Source organism: Arachis stenosperma, chromosome 6 (genome assembly GCF_014773155.1).
Source record: "Arachis stenosperma cultivar V10309 chromosome 6, arast.V10309.gnm1.PFL2, whole genome shotgun sequence".
Classification (NCBI taxonomy): domain Eukaryota; kingdom Viridiplantae; phylum Streptophyta; class Magnoliopsida; order Fabales; family Fabaceae; genus Arachis; species Arachis stenosperma.
The window spans coordinates 4,900,154-4,924,892 of record NC_080382.1 but is presented as its reverse complement, the minus strand read 5'-3'; the positions used below and the strand labels follow the sequence as shown (position 1 = coordinate 4,924,892).

Sequence of the window (24,739 nt, the reverse complement as noted above, 5' to 3'; positions counted from 1 at the left end):
TCTTTCAAATGTCTCTTGCAGGAGGATTTTGTTACAACTCCTCCTGCAAATCCCCCAGCAATCATGTGGATATGTCTCTCAGAGGTTCACTATGGCTGATATCGCCTATTCCTGTCTTCTTCATCTCTTTGCCTTTTACCTTGGTCATCCAATCTTTCTACTAGATACCTGTCTAATTGATCTTCACTAGCCATTTTTTTTACCACATTCTTTAAATCATAACAATCATTAGTAGAATGGCTGTAGATTTTATGGTATTCGCAGTATTCTGACTGACTTCCACCTTTTTTTGTTTTTAATTAGTCTGAGAGGTGGAATCTTTGCTGTGTGGTAGATCTCTCTATAGACATCGACAAGGAAATCTCGCAATGAGGTGTAATTGTGATACCTTCGAGATTTGTCTGAGCTGTATTATTCTTTTTTTCTTTGATTATTTTTCTTTGTCTCGAGCTTGATATTGATTGTGTTGTCTTGGTGTGAGATCTCTTAATCGGACTGTATCTTCTATGTTAATATATTTCTTAGCTCGCTCTTGCACCTCATACAAAGAGATAGGTGCCGTTTTGATATAGATTTGAGAGAAGGGACCTTCTCTGAGACAGTTAGCTAGTCCCATGATAAGTGCTTTGGTAGGTAGGTTCTGGATCTCCAAGCACGCTTTTGTTAAATATTTTCATACATGCTCGTAGAGATTTCCCGACTTCTTCTTTTACTCCCAAGAGGCTTGGCGCATGTTTGACCTTATCTTTTTCGATGGAGAATCGGGTGCGAAAACCTCTTGCAAGGTCGTTGAAGCGGGTTACTGATCTTGGTGGTAGATTGTCAAACCACTTCATCGTAGCTTTGGCCAACATTGTCAGAAAGGCTTTACAACAAGTTGCATTAGACGTGTCAGCCAAGTACATTCGACTCTTGAAATTACTATAATGATGTCTCGGGTCAGTTGTTCTGTCTTAGAGGTCCATGTCCGGGCTTTTAAATTTTATGGGAACTCTAGCCCGCATGATTTCCTCTATAAATAGATCTTCACCTCCTAAAGGTGTTTCTTCATGATCAATGTGGGGTCTCCTACCCCTGAGGTTGGATTCTACTTTCGAGAGTTTTTTTTTCTAATTTCCTTCATCGTCGTACCTCCCTTATTAGGGTCGTTCAAATTCACATTGTCGCTCTAGCTCCTATACGAGTTGTTCTAGCTGACCTTGATGTCTGTGGACAAATCCCATAATTTTTGTAGGATCTATTGGCACTGATCTTTTAGATTGATGAATTTCTGAGCTTATCCTGTGTCCTTTCAGGTTTGACTGATGTGCGTCTCTAGCAACACATTTTTCTTTATCAACTTAGGGAGGTATAACTAATGCTCGATCATCATTATATTGCTCTTCTTCTTGGGCTTCAAAATTGGAAGTCGTGTGTCCATCTTCTAGAATGTCATTTGCTATCATACGGTGTTGATTACCAGGTCCTCGACAACGGTGCCAATATTCCGAGGGTTACCTAAAACCGAGATTTGGACATGAATGTGAGTTCCAGACTCTTATTTGGATTGTGTCTGACGTCTTCTAGTGTTGAGGTGCCGTTGTTCGACATCTTGGTAAGGATGGGGGTAGTACCTGTAACAAACTCCGATACTTAAGTTAGCAAGAATTTTAAGCAAGTTTTTTAGTAGATTAGAGTTCGAAGAATACCTGACGGTGTCAGGGTATTTATAAATGTAGAGGTGGAGTCAATAACTACTTTTTGAGTAGTCCTATATTTAGAGGTAGGTTAGTTACTCTCTTTTGGTAGGGAAGTTGTTAAAATTTCCTTTCTAAATGAATAGGAGAGATAGTAGAAGTTAGTTACTTATTTAGATAAGTAGGGCTAAACCCATGTCACTGTACCCGACCTCCATGAGATCATGTAAATCTAAATAATACTTGTAGAGTGTTGATTGGACTTTATCCCTTTTAAACCCTTTTAAATTGTAGGTCAATGTATGGACAATTTTCATATATAAATCTCTACCTTTATTTATCTACTTTCATCATATTTTCATAATATTTATTATATTTGTAACAAGTAACAACTTAAGATGCATATAAATTGCATTCATTGGTTTTTTTTTTCTAAATGTCAATTGTTTGAAATTGAGAGTTACTCAAAAAAATGTGTTTCGATAAAATGTATTTTAAAAATTTAAAGCATATATTAGAATTATTAATTAAAAAAGAATTTATAAAAAAATCAAAGTTAAAATTCTTATATGCTGTTTTTTTGTGGACTTGGGCTATGTCCAACAATCCGACCCGACACAAAAAAAGAAGCATATTTTAACTGAAATTAAAAAAGTGTTTTAATGGGTTTTGGGCCTTCATTCAATCAAAGGCAACTGGGGCATCCAGCCATCCACTTTAGTCAACTTACACTGCTTTGCTGAAAGCCAGGATATATAAGAAATAAAATAATGGAGATGCGGGGAATCGAACCCCGTGCCTCTCGCATGCGAAGCGAGCGCTCTACCATATGAGCTACATCCCCAGGTCATGTGCTTCTTAAATTCCACAGATAATGTTTAATGTTTACACCCTATGCATATAATTTGACAAAAAACAGCAACTTTTAGTAATTTTTGGTTAACATAAACACTAATTTATTGTTAAAGATAATCTAGTGTTTGTGTAAAAATTCTATAAAACGTAAGTATTAATTATATTAATTTATGTGTCCAAAATTCTAATAAATATAAATACAAATTATATATTTTTTATGTACAAAATATTTATAAATGTGAGTGTAAATTATTACTAGTTAAATATTAAAAAATTAATAATATTTACAGTATTTTTCAAATTTGACCAAAGTATAATTTTTTTTAAAAAATTATTTAATAGGATAAAAAGTTAAAAACACATGAATTGACTTAAGAGGATACCCCGCTACTATATACTTGCATTCCATATATAGTATCCATGCCAATTGCCATGTTTCTCTCATGCCAATGCCACCATGCACGTTCTGTAACAACAACTATGAAAGCAATTAAAGCTTATTAGAAGCCAGAATACCAATATTGCCCTTCATTTCTACGAATTGCGTTGGCTCCCTCCAATCCATGAGCAAAACAGAAAGTCAGAAACTCAACGCAGTTTTGGCTGAGAGCAACGATTCAACAAAATCGCACATTTCGAAGAACACGCTTCATGTTTGCGCGCGCGTCTCAGCGCCGTTCCTCCTCAATCTTCGTTACCATCGCTTTCACATTCTATATCGAATCTCTTTAATTTGCCGTTTCTACTTGCATGATCCGGCGTCGTTTTTTTCCATTTCCTTCCATGATCGCAGCGCCATTTGTTAATACGTTGCCATGAGAAGCAGCGAGAGCTTCCATTTTATTCATTACTTTTTCTCATCATGGCGAGGTTCATCCCCGGGTTCGCATTACCTATGCTCCTTCTAACAGGTTTCATTCTTACATTTGTTCATTGATTCCTTGCATTGTGATTTTAGTTACTTACATACACTTGCACAAACCCTCATAGTAGTGATCCTTTGTAATTTCTTTTCTGTGATTCATATGCAGCTTCTTTACTTAACTGGAGTCTCATATCTTTGCTTAATTTGTTAGCATTCCTTTTCATTCAGTACACTGCGCCTAGAAAGGGTGAGAAGTAGCTGGCTCTGACCTTTGCATTAATTTTTGCGAATTTACTCTCAATTTGTTATTATTCTGCTTCTATAATTTCATATTTTGGATAAATATAGGAATATTCTATAGTATAGATGAAGTGTCATTAATTTGTCACATGAATACAAGGTTACAGGATCTTGTCATTTTAGAGTGAATGAATAATAGAGAAGAAAATGTTAGTCAATTAATGTAGTATATTAGTTTTGGCTTAGTTGTTCATAACATTTGATCACTTGAGGATTGTTATGGTTTATTTATTTACTAATTTCTGAGCATTTCATATACAAATTTAATTGTTATCATGTTTTCAACTTCTCAAACAAGATAACTGTCCTGCAAATAGGCACTCGTTTCCATTCACAATATTCAATATCGCGGTCCATCCTTATACTGTCGTCTTTGACACTACTATCACATGCCATATTTCACATTGTTTTGACCATTGAGGGAGATCGGTGGAGTACTGCCGATGCTCAATGGGCTCGGCTAATTGGATTAATAAGGTAATTTGAACTTTCTAAAATTTCTCGTCAGTGTTGCAGCATTCAGAAAACAGTACAAAATGATGTATGAAATGGATTTGCAGAGTGCATTCTTGGAGGTCATTGCCCCAAGAGTACTTCTTGGTCATGCAAGCATTAATGACCTTTCTTTCTCTATTTGAGATCTATGGAAATCGCGTTGGTCAAGATGCATGGAGAGATTTTCATTCTGGAGATCTATGTTCTTATTTGCTGCTGATAGGTTTGTCATAGAACTTCTTTGTACCCTACCTGTTAATATAAAGAGGGTGTTCTGCTTATTTTTGTTGAATGGGAAGTAATATGTATCATTATTGATCTACATAGGAGCTTGTTGTACTCTTGATTGTGTTTTTAGTTTTTTCCCCTTTCAATGTTTTGGTCTCCTTTATCTATTATTTCTAACGCTAAGATAAGGTGTGCCTTACAGCTAGTACCAAACAAAGATTATGACAAAAGCCGTTGCTATTTCTCTCGTAAAGTGCTCAGGAGTTTAATATTTTCTTATAGTTATTATTCCTTTTATTTTTTCCTTTTGACACAAATAATATATGCACAATAGAATAACCATAATAAACTTATTTGCTGTGTCTATGGAATAATTATAACATGGATGCTGATCTCTGGGTTGCAGGATCTCATCTCAGGGCCTTGTGCTTCTTACTGTTGCCAGCTATACAACTAATTGCTGGGATTAGTCATGCGTCTTGGGTTTCTTTTCCTTTTTTCATTTGTATTAGTATAGGGCTAGTTGATTGGTCATGGAGGAGCAATTATTTAGGTATCTTTTGGTAAGCTCCCCCTTCCCTAAACAAGGGGAAAGAAATGATGATATGTATTGTGTATCTTTTTGTTGTAGGATTGAAATTTTATTGGTTCGCTGATTCAGGGTTTTATGAACTTGAAGGTGGTGGAGATTCCTTTTCTTTTATGCCGGCTTCAATATCATCATGATGTACATATACCAACTTCCTGTTGAGCTCCCCGAGACATTAAGGTTGATTCTTTTCCACTTTGGACTGTTCAAACTTACCGCGAAATCAGAATGGTCAGAAGTTTGCTCAGGTCTATCACTTCTACTTTTCTACATTATGGTAAGCATATAGACTGCTTGCATAGCATAATTCTATTGCTGAAAAAAAGTCAGTATGTAACATGATGGGGAAAACAAAAAATTATTTACCGTGGTGCTGGGGGCCTTTTGTTTTTGGGTGAGGAATGGGGTGATAATAATACGAGTGTCTGGATTCTTCTGCCGATGTTTGCTTCATTTTCAGATATTTGCATATAAATAGAAGAGAAATGCTAAGGGGCCAACATTTTAGTGTAAAAAAGGGAGAATTAGCTATTCTTTGTTTAAATGTAAGACAAAAATAAGGAAAAAATGTTGGTCACCTAACATTTTTCTAAGTGGAATTTCCAAATGTAAACCAAATTAGTTTGTTGTAAGATTGGCTATTCGTAATTTTTTTTAGTGGGGGACAAAAGAAGAATTTTGTTAAGACGAAGAGAAAGATAATAACAAGAGTTCTTTATAGAAAGTAAAGCAAAAAACGATTTATTTATAAACGATAACTTTTCAATATCATCTAGCACATGTGAAAGAGAAAGTGCTCTATAAACTATCCATTATACGGGATCTTCTACCTTCATCAATAGAGGTGATCACTTCTTTGCTTTATATCAATTAGCAAAGCTGGCTGGTATTATTCCTCTGATTTAGGTTCGATCCGACTGTCTTATTTACAAATACTGGCCAGTCTCTAGCTTAAACACCGAATAGCGCAGAATCTAGATTGAGTAAAAAAAATTTAAATCCTTCTCTAAAAATCATGATGATATATATGTGATTATGTAGAGAAACCTATCTGGCTTGAACACACTATACACTTGTGTTGCTTTTTAATTTAGGTAATCTTAATCTTGATCATGTTGCTTTCTTGCGGCAAATGTCTAGAGGAAGGAAATGCATTGGTTACATATTGCATATTCTAGTTGTTAAGGTCTTGTGTGACACTTAACAGATATGGGAACTCTTGAAAGTAACTGGTCTAAAATTCTTATTTCTTTTTTGAAGCTTTTGTTTGGTTTGGTTCACCAGTCTTCAATTCTCCATTGTTCCAGCTATCCTGGATTAGAAGTGAGCTAGCTGAACTAGAAATCATCACATCAACAAGAGAAAGCAGTGACTTGACTGAGCAACTTCTTCCTAAAATGAATTATCAGTTTGTTCACGAGTCAAGGTAATTAAGAAAGGGCAGCATCCTCATTTGCTTACTTTCTTACTTTTCTTTTCCTTGTGCCCTGAAAAAAAATGAACTTCTAAACTCATAGCAATTTCTATTTTCTAGTCCAAGGACCTCAATATGTTTGTTTGTCTTCCCTTATTATTCATGTAATAGTTCACCTAAGTTCCTCTGATGAGATGAAACCTACAATATTAACAAGATAATGTGACATCAGCATATCTTGCTTTGTATATATGTAGATGATTCTTATTTGGAAATTTTATTTTTAAAAAAATTATTTATAATTTTCGGATATCTAAGAATAATTCAAATATTTTATACAGAGATTTACACAAATTTCTTGTGTCTCAACAATGGAGACTAATTTATATAGGCACTGAGCGAAATGAAGCGATATAAAAAATATAATGTAAATAAATAAACATAACTTGTAAATATCACACTGTATCTATATAGATTCAATCGGACATATTATTCCTCTTGCTTGGATTTGAAGTTTCTCATGTAGCAGATGCTTGAGTTGAATTCTTTTGTCAAATTGATCATTTATTATGTAAACTTTTCCCCCTTGTTGTCCAGTTATCATGCCTTGTTATCTTGAATTCCTTTTCAAATTGATTACTTATTACTTTGGTTATGTTACACATCTCTGTTTGTAATATTTCCAAATAGAACACTAGAGTAGTGACTCGGTGTCCTCATCCAGTTGACTGCTTTTTGAACCCTTTACTTTTGATTGATGAAAGCTCATTAATACTCTCTTCTTGGTTTTGTAATTCTCTAACAGGTCTGGAGCAAAGCATATGAATTTCTTGTTGCAAGGAGCTATTTCTCAGTCGTTTTTTATTAACTTTTTAACATATGGTTTTCCGGTACTGCTGCGACATCCATTTTTACTGAATTTTATTTCCTCTCTCATCAATAAATCATTTATAATGAAAACCCTGTACAGAATTTTTTTGTCCAATGTTTGGTCACGTATCACATATACAACTATGAAGTGACAATTTGTTCTTAACTATGGATAATCATTCAACATAACGTATATTGAATAATTTTTTTTCGAAATAATTTTTTACAAAACCTACCATTACATTTGACGATTATACATTGTAAATCATGCCTATAAAATTTTATATCAGTCCAAAATCATGTTACATATCTTTTTATAAATCAAAATTGACGAAAATATAAAAGTTTAAAATGTTCATAAATATGAATTGTTATATTATAAAAATTGGGCACAAAATGATCTTCATGATAAGAGTGCCTCATGAATGCTAAGTTCATGGAAGATATTAGCACATGAACCATCCAAAATTCTTTAATGGTCTCTTGTGAGCCCTCTGCTACCTTTCCGTCATCCTTGTTGCAACAAATATTTTGTAAGTTGATGAATTGCATTGATTGACACACGTGGCAGATTTCCTTGCTGGCTCTAACATATTGGGGTTTCCACTTTGCAAGTCTGTGCTCATTTGGATTACTTGCTTATGTGGGATATGTATTGTACGCTTTCCCTTCCATGTTACGGCTGCACCAACTGAATGCTGTGCTTCTCGTTTTCATTCTTCTATGGGCAGCTAGCACGTATATTTTCAATGTAGCATTCAATGTATCAAGTGATCACAAAGTATGGAAGGTACATTTTGCAGAAGACTTTTGGAGGTCTTACTTTAATGTTAAAATCTTTTGAATAAGATCTTCTGGTGCTTAACTAATTGCAGGATATGGAAATATGGGAAACTATAGGCTTGTGGCATTACTCCACCCCAGGATACTATTTGCTAGCCCAGTTTGGTCTAGGTTTTCTTGTTGCTTTATGTGATCTAGTGAACAGTTCAGTGTTGTTGTGCATTACTGATCAGGGACAGTTAACAACTCAAGAATCCGTTGTGGAAGGTGAGAGAACTAGGTAGTCTGAGAAGATGTTGCATGATACTTAGTGCTCTACCATACTATTCCTTGTTAGTGAACTGATATGAAATGAAGAATACAATTACCGTTGCTAAATCTACTCTATTTCTATGATTGTACAAAATATGTACAATAAATAGGAGCATCAACATTTGGTTGTGTTGCCTGGCAAAAAAGTGTCTCACTGCCCTTGGGTGGATTGATGAATATATCTAAAACAATGAAAGTTGATTTCTGGATTGACTTTCAATATAATGGTTTCACAAAGGAATCAGCTAGAAATTAAAGTATGCTTTATGATATCAGCATATTTATTTGGAACATTGTTTCATCAAAATCTTGATTTATATTTTTATTATTTGTTTTTATCTGTTCTTTATAAAATCCAAATAAAAATTGCAACTGAAAATAGAAAATTGAATTTTATTGAAAAAATGATATTTCAATGAAAAATGTTATTATATATGATAATTGTTAAATAATATTGCCACGTAAATCTTTTTTTTTTATTGTGGCACCCTTGTCTATGTAAAGCCATAGCAACATGAGCTGCTAATTTTTGCCTTTAATCACAAACAAGAGAATTTGAAAGATGTACTTTACTTTTTGCTCGTGTATTCTGCAATCTTTTACCAGACATTTCTCTAATACAAAATGCTACCTTGGACCGTATGTATCTGGGATAAAAATTCTTACTGTTTGTTCATTGCTATATTGTTGTCAAATTTCTAGAGGAAGAGGATGCTGCAATATTAATATTGGCTACAATAGTTTGGGGACTACGCAAGTGCTCACATGTTATAATACTAATATTGATATTTCTCATAGCAATAAGGCCTGGTCTCATCCACACTGTGTATAGTAAGTTTGATATCTTTCATTCCCTCCTTAGTTCTCTACGTTAATAGTTTATTACCATGATGCTAATACAGAAATGTTCTAATTGCACCCTTTACATTTTAGATCAACCATTAGTGTATAGTGTTTGACAATATTAGTGAACACTATCCCACTTGTTTAAATAACTCAAGTTTTCTGATTAAGTGCATACCAGAATTATGTGGCTCTTCCTTGTTCAAGAAGTGTGTGAAGACTGGATAATCTTACAAAAAGTCATAATTAAATTTAAACTTCCCTTAAACGTTGTCTTTAGAGTAGTTTGCAGGTATCCTAATTTACTAACAACTTACTTTTCCTTTCATGCAGTGGTTTTCTTTTTAATTTATCTCTTGAGTGAAACAATAAATAGTCAATTACGCCAAGCTATTATCCTTTTATGCGAGGCGCACTTTGCAATTCAATTCATTCTTCAACTTGATCTGATCGCCAAAACTTTGGATCAGAATGGTTCATACTCTCTTCAGATTCTCTCAAAATTAGGTAAATGTTTTTATGTAAGAACTGCCTTGTTCTTATGTGGTGCAAATGTAAATTTTATCTTGCATTTGACGAAGTTATTCCATTTTTTATTTTGTCATTCTTCTCGTGACTGTTTCAGGCTTGGTTACTGATATCCATTCGCTGGATCTCTTCAAAATATCAACTCTTGCTTTCTTTTGTGCAATACACAATCATGGGCTCCAAACACTCATTTTATTTTCAGCCATTGTACAGCAGACATCTTGCCCTCCTTTCGGGTTTAGCATCTTGAGAGCTGGCTTGATGAATCCTGTTAATTTATCCAGTTGTACTCTGAGATCTGGTGAGAACTAGCGAACTCATGGTACTACTCCAGTTAACCATTATTTCCATGCCATCTTATTTTGATGAATAATTTCATGTTATCCTAGTTCATACTTAACCTTCTGACACTTGCTGATTTCATGTAAGTTATATATTTGCCGGAAGCATCCCAGCACTTCATGCCATTATTCTAACCATACTATTGGATTATGCAGAGGCAATAAGGATATCGTATTTGAACGTCATAAGAAAAAAATCCCTCTGTGTTTATCGGGCTTGTGGCAAATACGTTGCCTTTCTGACAGTTCTCTTCAGCGTATACCTTTGCACACCCAACTATGCTTCGTTTGGTTATTTGTTCTTTCTTCTACTGTGGATAAGTGGAAGACAACTTTTGGGACAAACAACAAAGCATCTTTGGTTTCCTATGAAAGTGTATTCTGTAACGGTCTTTGTTTGTATTTACTGCATTGGTGTATTTTCCAGCTCTAAGATTTTGTTTCCCGGTGTTGTCAATCTTCAAACTGCATTTGGCTACAACCCTGCAGCTTCAATGTTGCGAAACATCTTCGAATCCTTGGCTATATTGATTGTGATGCAACTATATAGCTACGAAAGGCGGAGGAGTAAACGTTTGGGATTAAGTGGCTATAATGCACAAAGAGTAGGGAATTTCACTTTTACTAGACGTCTTTTGGTTCGGCATGCCGATAAAATCTTATCTCTGGCTTTGTTTTATGCATCACTCACACCTATAAGTGCATTTGGTTTCCTGTATCTTGTTGGGTTGGTTAACTATTCAAGGTTACCAAAGTCTTCTCAGATCCCTGCAAAAGTATTTCTAGTTTATTCAGGATTCCTTGCAATGGTTGAATATCTTTTCCAGATATGGGGAGCTCAAGCGCATTCATGGGTATCATTATTTATGGGCTTACAGTTGTATAAGCCTGGTTTTAAAGGTTTAGAATCAGGGCTAAGGGGAAAGGTTGTGGTAATTGTAGCATGTATACTTCAATACAATGTTTTTCGTTGGTTGGAGAGGACGCCACATTTTAATGGAAACAGAGAAGAATGGGATGAGCCTTGTCCTCTATTCAACATAGTAGATATACCTACTGAACCTATTCCATGTACCCCTAGAAGCAACCTATTGGAAAACCCTACATCAACAATTAAACAGGTTGCAAGAAGTCATTCATGGCCGAAAGTGAACTCTGCATTATCCCAAGGGCAAGGACAAGGGCAAGGGCAAGATTCAGGAAATGAAAGAGACAGTGTCAAAAAAGTTCAACATATTCATTTCTGGGAGAGTTCTAAGGATAGCTTCAAGTGGAATAGAAAGCGAATTCTTTTTTTGAGAAAAGAGAGATTGGAGATGCAGAAGACTGTGTTAAAAGTATGTCTGAAGTTCTGGATAGAGAACATCTTCAATTTATTTGGTCTTGAAATCAACATGATTGCTTTGCTTCTTGCAAGTTTTGCAGTGTTGAACGCCATCTCCTTGCTCTACATAGCATCACTTGCTGCTTGTGTTCTTTTAAATCGTTTAGTTATTAAAAAACTATGGCATGTTTTCGTTTTTCTATTTGCTACCATTATCACTGTTGAATACTTGGCTATCTGGATGCACCTGGCTTTTTTGAACTACCAGACTAAAGGACAAGTGCCATGCCATGACTGTTGGAGGGTATCAAATATATATTTCAGCTTCTGCAATAAGTGCTGGCTAGGTATCTCTCGATTAATGCATGTTTTTGTACTGATAATGATTGGTATCATACTATTATTTATATATCTTTTTGATAATGTCCATCACATATAAACAATCTGAGACTCAGTTTGATACCCAAATATTAGTAACTCAGAACTAGTATTTTTAGCATTTATCATATGACAAATTTCCCACAAAATAGCTTATGTTAAATGCATTTAATGCAGGAATCATTGTTGACGATCCCCGTATGCTTATCAGCTATTATGGAGTTTTCATGCTTTCATGTTTGAAATTCCGTGCTGATCATTCATCTACTCTCACTGGGTTGGATATGTATAGAAAGATGCTCTCTCAATGGAAGTCTGCATCTATACTAAATGATCTCTCATTTGAAACAAAAGCATATTGGACATTTCTTGACCACCTGAGGCTTTATGGTTACTGTCACTTACTAGATTTTGTTCTTTCATTAGTTTTGATTACAGGAACTCTTGAATATGATGTTCTGCATCTTGGCTACCTTGGTTTTGCTCTGGCTTTCCTCCGAAAGAGGATGAAAATACTAAAGAAGGGAAATTTAATTTTTAGATTTTTGAGGATGTATAATTTTCTGGTTATTGTCTTGTCTCTTGCATATCAATCTCCCTTATTTGGTCACCTTAGAAAGATAACATACGGTTCCATTACAATAGAGAGCATCAGTGAACTGGTTGGGTTTCACAAGTATGATTATGGGTTTCGAATTACATCAAGATCAGCATTAGTGGAAATCGTCATATTCATGTTGGTATCACTACAATCATACATGTTTTCATTCCCAGAGTTCGATTATGTTCCAAAGTACCTTGAGAAAGAGCAGATTGGTGCAATAGTTCAACAGCAGGAAAAGAAAGCTGCCTGCAAGACAGCTCAGTTGCGGCACAAACAGAGAACTGAAGAAATGAAGCATCTCCGAAGCTTGCAGGTAGAAAAGATGAAATCGGAGATGTCAAACCTTCAACATCATAATTTGAGCACTGAAGCTAACTGTAGTAATACTTCTCTCGATTATGATGGCTTACGAGAGAGAGGAAATTCTTCTCTCGATAATAATAGGGACAATGAATTGAAGAAGGACATCAGTCTCAGTAATGAGCCAGCAGACCCCTTTGACATGAACGAATCTTTAACTAGTGAAAAATATCCAAGTCGATTGGGACCAGAATCTTGGAAACAGCCAGTGAGTACTCCTCGTGGAACTTATGACGTAAAGGAAAGAGCTAATGGCAGTGATTATTTTTATTCTGATAGGAGTCGTTATAAAATTCCAGTCAGGAAAAATGCTTTACTTTCAGCTGTACATCTCTTAGGTAGTGGGGTATCTCAAGTGCAGTCTCTTGGAAACTTGGCAGTTAACAGTTTACTGAACTATTTGAAGATAGAACAAGAAGAACTTGAATCTAACAATGATTCTTCGGAGGATGAGGAATATTATGAAATTGAGAATTTGAATCTGGGAGCGGAACCTCTAGAAGCTACAATGTCCACACACACTATTTATGAACATACAATGCCAGATAGTGCTTGGCTTCGAATTGGTATTATTCTTCGTCACTTTTGGTCCCGAATGAGGTCAAATAATGACGTTGTCTGCTATTGCTGTTTCATTCTATTATATCTATGGTACTTCAGTTTGCTTTCTGTGGTCTATCTAGCAGCTCTCTTCTTATATGCTCTCTGTCAAAATACTGGCCCCAGTTACAGATTCTGGGTTGTCATCCTCATTTATACAGAGGTCTGCATTTTGCTTCAATATTTATATCGAATCATCACTGAACACTGTCAGTTTGAATTCCCTGTGAGCTTACTTCAACAATTAGGATTTCCAGTGAGAAAAATAACATCATCTTTTGTGACAAGCAACTTACCTTTCTTTCTGGTGTATATATTCACCCTCTTGCAAACCTCCCTAACTGTGAAGAATGGTGGCTGGACAATTGCTGTGGATAGCAGATTTTATAAGAGAATAAATCAGAGCTACATAGAGGAGTTAAAGGGATCCTCCTTCCATGTTAGATTACTGAGATTATTGTTACCTTTGAAAAATGCGATGAAACTATTAACCAGACGACTCTGTAGGTATTGGAGATCAGTAACATCAGGTGCAGAAACACCTCCTTACTTTGTGCAGTTGTCTATGGAAGTTATCTCATGGCCCAGAGATGGAATTCAGCCAAAGAGAATTGAATCAAGAATGAATAAGTTGCTGAAGATCTTGCATTACAGGAGATGCAGAGAGGAGAAGCTCTTTAAGTTGCACTCAGCAAGTAGGGTTCGCATTCAGAGCATTGAAAAGAGTGAAGAATGTGAAAATGTGTGTCATGTTGTTTTTGAGGTAATATATGCCTCCCCTCCAATTGAATTTGTTGCTGAAGAATGGTACAGTTCATTGACTCCAGCTGCAGATGTTTCCGATGAGATACAGAAAGCTCAACACGATGGAATTTTTAATGAAATTGGTTTTCCGTATCGGGTAGTTTCCATCATTGGTGGTGGGAAAAGGGAAATTGATCTGTATGCCTATATCTTTGGAGCTGATTTGGTTGTTTTCTTCTTAGTTGCTATTTTTTATCAGTTAATTATGAAAGCTAATAGTGAGTTTCTTGAAGTCTATCAGCTTGAAGATCAGTTCCCAGAAGATTTTGTTTTAGTTTTGATGGTATTTTTTTCATTGGAAGTCACCTTTTTCAGTCTTTCATGTTTATATAAATTCACTTCTATCTATTCACTCAGGGAACGAACTTAACCTGCAGGTTGTCTTTTTCTTGATCGTGCTTGATCGCATCATATACCTATGTTCATTTGCAACAGTGAAGGTTATTTTGTATTTATTCAACCTTGTTCTCTTCACATATTCAGTCACAAAATATGCTTGGGACATGGATCCTTTGCACAGATATGCTGGAAGACTAGCACTTCGTGCCATTTATTTCACAAAAGCAATTTCTCTGGTTTTGCAAGCAATGCAAATCCATATTGGTGTTCCACACAAAAGCACCTTGTACAGGCAGTTTTTGACCAGTAATGTTTCCCGGATTAACTTTTTTGGCTTTCGACTCTATCGTGCTCTACCTTTTCTTTATGAATTAAGATGCGTGCTAGATTGGTCTTGTACGACGACATCTCTGACCATGTATGACTGGCTGAAGGTATGTCCTCATCATTCTTAGCTAACTTACATTCCCTTTAAGCAGATGCATTCCTTTCCTCATTTTATCTGATTCTTGCTTTCTTTCTAGCTGGAAGATATTCATGCTAGCTTGTTTCTTGTCAAATGTGACGTGGATTTGAATAGATCCACTCATCAACAAGGACAAAAGCAATCAAAAATGACAAAGTTCTGCAATGGGATATGTCTATTCTGGGTTTTATTGTGCGTCATATGGGCTCCTATGCTGGTAACAATTCCAAACTTATTATGAATCTCTCTCTCTCTCTCTCTCTCTGGGATTGAATTTGAATGTGAAAAATACTCAACTAAGTAAACTTCGTTGTGTGTGTACACGAGACTTGTGACTATTTCCCACCAAGAATGAAACCTTTCCTAACACTTGAAACAATTCAACCTAGAGAGTGCAATATTGATTTAAGTGTTTTGTTTTTTGGACAGATGTATAGCAGCGGCAACCCAACAAACATTGCCAACCCAATCAAAGATGCTAGTGCCCGGCTTGATATACAGACAATAACTGGAAGGTTAACATTGTTCGAGACAACCTTATGCGAGAAGATATCTTGGGAAAATATTGAAGGACGTGATACTTTGGATCCTCTGGGTCTCCTTAGTGCGTACAATGAGAAAGACATCCAATTAATTTGCTGCCAATCAGATGCTAGTACTGTGTGGCTTGTTCCACCTGTTGTGAAGGCCAGATTCATAAAGTCCATCAGGTGGAACATGGACATCACTTTCTCCTGGCAATTTACCAGAGATAGACCCAGAGGAAAAGAACTAGTGAAATATGAAATACCCATAATGTATGAGGATCTTCCAGATAATTCAGAAGTGATTAATGTTTTTAATGGTACCTCCAACAGTTTCACAGTATTCAATATCTACCCCAGATATTTTCGGGTCACAGGCTCAGGGGACGTGCGTTCTCTTGATCAACAGTCGGTATGTATGTAAATATTACCTAATCTAACTTGCTAGATTTATTTGCTTTTGGATCATAATGAAGATAAGGTTTTTGCAGGAGGAGGTTAGTGCAGATCTTGTTCTCAACCGGGGGAATCCAGAGTGGTGGTCTTTTTATGATATTGATATCTCAGATAGACACGGATGTGGAGAGTTCCCAGGACCAATAGCCATAATTGTATCTGAAGAAACCCCCCGTAAGCTCAACTTAAATTTAATTGTATTTACCTATATATATAGTCCATGCAAGCAATATTTGATCACTAATACCAATTTATGTTCTCCGATGATCCTATTGCTTCTTTAGAGGGCATTATCGGAGATACTCTCAGCAAGTTCAGCATTTGGGGACTGTACATTACCTTTGTGCTTGCGGTTGGACGTTTTATCAGATTACAGTGTTCAGACTTGCGAATGAGAATTCCTTTCGAGAACCTGCCTTCATGTGAGAGGTGCCCATTTTTGCCAATGAACCTCTGTATCCTTCTGATGAATGTTCAAACATATATATGAGGACTTACACGAAGTGCATATATAAATTGATGCAGGTTGATGGCAATATGTGAAGATATATATGCTGCAAGAGCCGCAGGAGATCTTGATGTGGAAGAGGTTCTGTATTGGACACTTGTTAAAATTTACCGCACGCCACACATGCTTTTGGGGTATACTCAGCCTGACTACTAGTTCTAGATTCTTGCAAGAGTTGTCACATCTTAAATGTCATGGACATCAACTCCATAGCAATTCAAACGCCAAGCATGAGGAGCACATGCGTGAAAAAAAAGGCTGCTTCACCATGTCCATATGAATCTCGAGTTCGCGCTGGGATTCCATGATTATTACTGATTATGAGTGTGCTTTACTGCTTTTGGTTCTATGGGTATTGCTTTGCTTGCTTGCTTAGTTCAACAATAACTAAAGCTCGCATACAACAAGCTTGTCTATAGTTAATGTAATGTGAAATTTTGGGTGGTTCCTTCCAAGTTGCGTCCCTTAAATTATGGGGGTGTATGCCATATCATATTTTTCTTTCACTGAGTACCAAAATAAGTAAACAACTACTGCAGTTCATGAATAGAAAGGAAACATAAAAGACAATTATCACGTGCTGCCACTTTTTTTTTTTTATATCCACATAATTTAATATTATTAAAATTACATATTATTGTAATTTTTAGTTTTTTACACGATTCCAAGGACCAAGGATCTTACAAGTTGCATTAGTAAAGAACTAGGGATATTGCGGAAAGGGAACTCTAACCTAAGAAACTGCACCAACAGAGCTAGCTGAGTAAGTTGTCATTGATGTTACGAGAACTTTAGTTCGAATATTACTTTAAATTTTGTATTTTTCACCTAGAATAAAGTTATATTTAACTTTTGTTATCATCTTGATATTGTCTAGAAATAATTTTTATTTCATCAATCTTCGAGAAGAAACCATACTACATTGAACAGAACTTTGCTCAATGTGAAAAATAAAATTAGAATAAAAAAGTATTGCGTTATTTAGCAGAAAATAAAATGTTCAACGCTAAAAGATATTACTTAAACGAACTTGTAACCTGTCTTTTCTTTTAGAGATTTTCTTCGCATATAAACCTGTGCATGCATGTTTCTGAGAGTAATAAGCTCATTTCGTTGTGATAAATAATTTCTAAATAATTTTACAAATTAAAACTATCATTCATCGTCGATATGTCCGAGTGGTTAAGGAGACAGACTTGAAATCTGTTGGGTTATGCCCGCGCAGGTTCGAACCCTGCTGTCGACGTTTTTTTGAAATCTGTTGGGTTATGCCCGCGCGACTTTTTTTTAATTCTTTCTTTCGAGTCTCTTGAATCTTCTAGGTGTATCTTTCAAACGTAATTGACTATAACTAACTAACAAAAGAAGATAAAATAAAATTATTTTATTTTAATAAAATTATTTTATTGTTATCTCTAGTATTTCTATAATAACAAAAAAATCAATACTACTCCACTTCTTGTAGTTTTAGATTAAGTTATTGAAAATTTCTTTCGCTCCTGATTTTTTGTTTTAAAATATCTTTTATTTTCTTTCCATTCATATGTGTTAGATAATTGTAAAAAAACATATCTATCTTTTGCGCATCTTTTTTTTATGGTGAACATCTATCAAACTCTCAAATTCAATGTATCTAAGATAAATCTACTAAAATTAGATAATTACACGCACCACACCTGCTAAGTAAAGTCACAATAAAAAAATAAGTGGTGAATATATTTAACATTCTTTTTACATAATACGTAAACATTATCTTGTTGGTTAATCGCTCCTAGCCTACTCAATCTTTCTTTAGTATTAACTTTGCCTATCAATACAAACCAAATAAATAATTTCACTCTTGTCATACAACTCTATTCTCAATGTCATTTGTTAGTTTAATCGGCCTTCAATTATCATGTAGTTAATTAACCAATTCTAGTTCTCATTGGTGTAACTCTCACCTCTATTGAAAATTTTAAATCTACTCTAAACCATCCCAAAACCCACAGTTTTCTATGACAGATCCTCTTTAGTTTAAAACAAAAAAAAAATCTCGAGTTTTTACATAATACGCAAACATTATCTTGCTGGTTAATCACTTCTAGCCTACTCAGTCTTTTCCTGGTATTAACTCTGCCTACCAATACAAATCAAACAAACAATTCCACTCTTGGTGGAATTAAGCATTTACAATAATTTTAGTGAAGCTGTAACTTGTTACAACCTCCCAAAATATTCTTATTGCAACATTTGCACAAAAGAGTTAGTAAAAAAACACATTCTTTATCAAACTTTCGTACAACTCTATTCTCAATATCATTTGTTAGTTTAACCGGTCTTAAATTATCATGTAATTGATTAACCAATTCTAACTCCCATCAGTGTAACTCTCACTTTTATTGAAAATTCCAAATCTACTATAAGTCATTCCAGAACCCATAGTTCCCTATGACATATCCTCTTTGATTTGAAACAAAAAAAAATCTCGGGAACCAATCTTTCAAAAAATCACATTGTAACCAAACATCCTCCTAGAATCGAATCCTTCTTACGTCACCTATCTCCACCAATAAGCCAGCAACTATTTTTTTTCTCACATGTTGTTCCTTAATCTGTAACTGATAAATATCTTTTCATGGGTTGCCTCTGTAACACTCTCACTATCAGAATGTCACGCTTCCGGCTGCGCTACTCTGATAGCAAGAAGTTTTACGACGACTTCATATACTTAATAATAAAATAGGAGTCTTTGACTCGAAATCTTATCATTATTCTTTTTGAAAACCGGAAAAAGAATACTAAAAGTCAATGCAAAACTAGCATATATCTGTACAAAACTTCTTACTCAAGTAACTTATACATATTATATACATACAAATCATACAACTCCTATCCCTCTTACATAATATAACAAGTTTAATCACCCGTGCCATGCACATGATAAGATTGAAATTATAATTTTAAGTTGTTATGTTAAATTTTATTTTAATTATAATAATTTAATTAATAAAAAAATAACTTGTATATATGCGTTATTTTTCTTTTCTTAATATAGTGTTAATTGTATTAACTATAAAATAGTTATTTAATCTACTTTTTTTAATAAATCAGGCATATATACTCAATATGACCATAAATAATCTAGTAATACTTAAATCTACCAACAAAATTTTATATGTTAGTTTACTGTGAAGTAAGAAAATATCAAAATCAGCTCAAAATGAAGAACAAATTAATAGGAAATCTTAATGCAGAAAGTTTTGTAATAAACAATAAATAATTTAAACCTAATGAATAACAATTCAATGCTATCCTTTGATACCTGCAAAATATATACATGAAACAACACTGTATCAATATTTGTATATAAAATTATATGATTAACGTAATTATAAAATTGTTTGTCAAGAGAATAAAATTATACGAATTTTTAGGATAATTTTAATATTCTCAAACTATTAATGTACAATAAGAATTCATCTATTAGTTCCTAGAATTTCTAAATTTTTTTAAGTGATAGTAATAAATTTTAATAAATAAATAGATTTAGTAAGACATTTTTGTTATTACCTTTTTATTATAGGCTCTCAAAAACTTCTCTATATACCACATTCATCGTGCAGTTATCTTCCAAGTGTCCATGATCTTGCAACAGTACTCGCAGACCATCTTTACTCGTTACCCTTGATAACGCAACATACAATTGACCATGGGTGAAAACTGGCCTTGGAAGGTAAATTCCAATTTTCGATAGAGTTTGTCCCTGAGACTTATTTATTGTCATTGCAAATGACATAATAATTGGGAATTGTCTTCTTTGAAACCTGACCGGCAATGTTTCATTATTTGGAATTAGATTCAGTCTTGGGATAAGAACAATACTTCCAACTTTGTTACCAGTTAAAGTCTTGCATTCTATCACATGATTTCCCATTCTTCTAACTTGCATCCTCGTTCCATTGCACAAACCATTAGTTTGGTCTATATTCCGCAGCAACATAACAGGAGCGCCAACCTTTAGAACCAACTTGTGTGGTGGTAGACCTGAACAATTTATTCCATTTAGAATCTCCGACGAGAAAGCATCTAACTCAAATTCCATATTTCCCTCTTCAGCACACACAGAGTCTGAACTTAAGTAGACTTTTTCATGTCCAGGTAATCCTGCAGTCATCTTGTTGTTGACATCACTGACACAATCCAAAGTTGGTGCAAGAATTGCTCTATCCTTGAAATAATTTTCAACAGATAAATTGGATAACATATCTGGATACACGAAATCAATGAGGTCATCCAAAACTGTCTCAGAGTTCTTAATCAAAATGTCAGATGGTATATGAACGATCGATTCACCATCTGTTGTATCACCAGCCAAATCATCACCAATTTTGAGTAGCCATTCTGCAAAATTTCTGTGTTCTTGTATGTTGTTGTTTTCACCTAGTGACAATCTCATATTTTTTGTAAGCTTCAAAACCTTACAGTTATGCCACAAATATGAAGAATTAATAGAAGACTGAATTATATCTTGCCTTGAGCCTCTAGGAATCACAGGTAAAATTTATCTAAAATCTCCTCCGAGAACAACAACTTTACCTCCAAATGGCAAATAAGCATTATACGAATCTGAGCACCTTAAGATGTCTCTGAGGCATTTGTCTAAAGCTTCGTAACAATACTTACTTATCATTGGAGTTTCATCCCATATGATTAACTTGGCCTTGGATATTAACCTTGCAAGAGGACTTCCCTGTTTAATGCTACACAAAGAATCCTCATTTATGGCCAAAGAAATTTTAAACCTTGAATGTGCAGTTCTTCCATTAGGCAACAAAAGTGCAGCAATCCCACTCGAAGCAACATTTAAAACTATACCTCCTTTAGACCTAATTGAGCATGATATAGTTGACCATAAGAACGTTTTTCCACAACCACCTTGACCGTATAAGAAGAAAAGTCCACCCATATTACCGCTAACAGCACCAATTATTTGATCGTATGCAAATTTTTGCTCATTAGTTATCCTTTCTAAATACCCACCTAGTTCATTCGCAAGAGCATTAACGTCAAAGTTCAACTCTTCCATTATAATTCTGTCTTCTAAGCTGGACACCAAATTTTCTGAAGGATATGGCATTCCACAATATTCTTTCAATGACCTGCCATTTGACTGGAGCAAATCCTCAATTTTTGCAAGTGCAATATCTTTTATTAGGACTTCTGACATGATCAAATCTGTATTTTTTCAATTTAAAATAACACAATTACTTGAAAAATTATTAAATTAATCTCTGGTAAAAAATGTTTGAAATGCACTGTTGAATGATAAATAATACTCCTTGTTTTTTATTTAAAAAATGCTTCATTAGTAACATGTCCTTTTAAAAAATATTACTGTGATTAACATGAATATCAAAATCATTATAACATAAAATAAAAAAGACACACAAATAACCGATGCAAATGCAAGTATTGGAAGTATGTGGATTTAGTTACGGTTTCTTAGATTAAGTAGATATGGTTTACAGCAATGAATCAAAATTTGTATTAAGAGGGGGAAGTAAAGCAAGTACGAAATTAATATATATATATAATCTAATTTTTAAGTAATGTTTTGTTATATTTCCTAAATATTATCAGAGAAAGAGAAAAAGTTAAAGTGATCACCAATAAATAATTTGCCATATGTATGATAATTTTATTCCCAAAAAAAGCATTCTGTTAAAGAAAATAACTCTAAAAAATTTTTATCCAATACTTTTGTTATAATTATATGATAAATTGAATACTAACAGGGAAAAAAATTATAATAGACTATAGTTACCTTCCATTTGCAGTAATCTTCTTTGTTCATATAGTACGTCATCGGAGAGAAAGTTCCAAGTCTTTTGCCAAACAAAATCTGGCCTACTCATGTTATTTGATGTTAATAAAACAACAAAAAATCTCCTTAAAAAAGTTGCAGAATGCCATGTTTCTACTTCAGAGATTGCATCAATGAATTCTCTGTCATCCTGCAACAGTCCTAGAGCATAGCATGCATCTTTGAAGGAGTCATAAACGATACCATCAACTGTTCTTAGATCACTGAAACTCGTGCATCCCTTTTGAATGTTCAAAAGTAGCCTTAGATAGTAATCTTCCTTATTCATTGGTGGTATATGAGATATCCTTCCTATGGCAAAGCCTTCATGAGCTTTTCATCCGTCTTCTGAAAAGATAAAGCTGTAGGGGGTGAGAACCTAATCACATGGTCTCACCACAGAGTTTCAGAATTGTCATAATAAGATATTCAAAGAGAAATCTACTTTTTTAAGCTTAGTGATTATTGTTCGTCCTTTAAATCTTTTAAAAATCAACAACTAATCATCTAAAAACCCTTTTCGAAAATCAATATTTAAATATCCAGAAATACAAAACCTTTTTTTCTTATAAGAAAATCTTAATCAGAAACCAATCATGCAATCAATCAACACAATCATCAATTCAGCACCAAAACTCATTCCCAAAAGTAGCACACCAGGACAAACACAGGCAAAACAGACAAGAAAGTACAGGTTTAGGTAGTAGTTACAGTGTAAGGTCCCACATCGGTTGGGGAGGGGAACGAAGCATGCCTTATAAGGGTGTGGATACCTCTCCCTAGCATGACGCGTTTTGACGAGTGAGTGTGGGGGCTTTGGCTATCATCCCTATTGTCAAAGGCAAAACCGTGAGGCCTTGTATGCCAAAGCGGACAATATCGTGCTAGCGGGTGGTCTGGGCTGTTACAGATGGTATCAGAGTCGGAGCTCGGATTGATGTGCCAGCGAGGGTGCTGAGCTCCCTTAGGGGAGTGGATTGTAAGGTTCCACACCAGTTGGGTGGGGAACAAAGCATGCCTTATAAGGGTGTGGATACCTCTTCCTAGCATGACGCATTTCGACGAGTGAGTGTGGGGACTTTAGCTATCATCCCTATCGTCAAAGATAAAACCGTGAGGCCTTGTGTGACAAAGCGGACAATATCGTGCTAGCGGGTGGTCTGGGCTGTTACATACAGCAAATAGTTCAGGTAGCAGTTAATAATAGTTTAACAATTAGGCAAACCAAAACAAATTCAAACCCAAGCAAAGCATACAAATGCATATGATGCATGTCTATCCTATGGCTAATGAGCTCATCTGTCGGTTATACAGCCAACCCGACAAGTCCGATTTGCTAAACCCTTGGACTGTCCTTTGACGCGCATCCCCATGAGTCTATGCATAGCTTTTTCTCATAAATACATATATCAAATCGCTCAATGGGGGTACCATTCTCGAGAATTTATAAGTGCCTGTTCACCCTTACGTCGTAGGGTCAACAAAGTATCGAGTCTCAACCTGGAGCAAGTGGTGGCAAGCCACTGCATCTACCCAGGAAAACTCGTGTCTAAGATACTTCAAATTCATAAGCAATATGCATAACTCATTCAACATTCATCAATATCTAAGTCATTCTCAATATCATCATCATTCGTCAATCCATATCTCGTTTCCAAATTCATTCAAAAATCATATTTCAAAGTCAATCCTCATCATCCTTCTTTCCATTCCGTTCATCAACAATCCCAATTCAAAACATAATTCTTTCTTTGATAAATAAATCAATCTTAAAACGTATAATGTTTAAAACTAAATCTTTTTAAATAAATACTTCAAACAAAACTTCCAATTTTATAAAATTTTGACAACATTTCCTCTAAAACTCAGACTCTGCCACCCTTTTTGGGTCCATCCAAACATTCCTCAAACCATTTCTCAACCATTTCCAAATCTCAATCATTTTTCAACATTCAACCAATTTTAATATCAAATTATTTTCAAATTCAACTATTTCCAATAATAAATCTTTTTCAAAATTAAACCAGCTCAAATATTAAATCATTTATAAAATCAAACTAATTCAAAATTAAACCGCTTCCAAAATTAATTCATTTTCATAACTCAAATCATTTCCAAAGCCAATTCATTTACATTATCAAAATAACTTCAAAACCAAGAAAAACCACTTTTCATAATAATCAACTAAATAACTTTTCAAACTAATTTCTTGTTACAATCATACACCACTCAAGCAATCAGTCATTCAATCCAGCGAACAACCATATTTATAAGACAATCATAATCACAGACATATGTTTCTCACATTAATATCTAATTATAACAACTCTATAAGATAAAATAAATTTTAAGAAAACCCCTACCTCAATTATTCGCAATCCGCATAACTAAACGCATTGAATTCCTTTTTCCCTCGACTCATCACAACGGCA

At 34.7% G+C, this 24,739-nt stretch overlaps 2 protein-coding genes, 2 non-coding genes and 1 pseudogene across 4 annotated transcripts; 2 read left to right on the top strand and 3 right to left on the bottom strand.

Moving 5' to 3' along the window:
* Positions 1–2,447: 2,447 nt before the first annotated feature.
* On the bottom strand, positions 2,448–2,520 carry TRNAA-CGC (transfer RNA alanine (anticodon CGC)). Its single transcript has one exon. It is a non-coding gene; the product is annotated as a tRNA-Ala (tRNA).
* An 873-nt stretch (positions 2,521–3,393) lies between these two features.
* LOC130936227 (piezo-type mechanosensitive ion channel homolog) lies at positions 3,394–16,965 on the top strand (annotated as a pseudogene).
* Positions 16,966–17,626: 661 nt separating this feature from the next.
* Positions 17,627–17,708, top strand: TRNAS-UGA (transfer RNA serine (anticodon UGA)). Its single transcript has one exon. It is a non-coding gene; the product is annotated as a tRNA-Ser (tRNA).
* A 2,313-nt stretch (positions 17,709–20,021) lies between these two features.
* LOC130933525 (uncharacterized) lies at positions 20,022–20,900 on the bottom strand. Its single transcript, XM_057863156.1, has one exon. It carries the CDS (start codon positions 20,898–20,900, stop codon positions 20,022–20,024), a length of 879 nt encoding a protein of 292 aa, XP_057719139.1.
* A 105-nt stretch (positions 20,901–21,005) lies between these two features.
* Positions 21,006–22,596, bottom strand: LOC130933524 (uncharacterized). The gene is made up of 2 exons (XM_057863155.1): positions 22,269–22,596; positions 21,006–21,679 (listed from the first exon to the last, which is right to left on the bottom strand). Exons 1-2 carry the CDS (start codon positions 22,594–22,596, stop codon positions 21,006–21,008), a joined length of 1,002 nt encoding a protein of 333 aa, XP_057719138.1.
* Between the last annotated feature and the right edge of the window lie 2,143 nt (positions 22,597–24,739).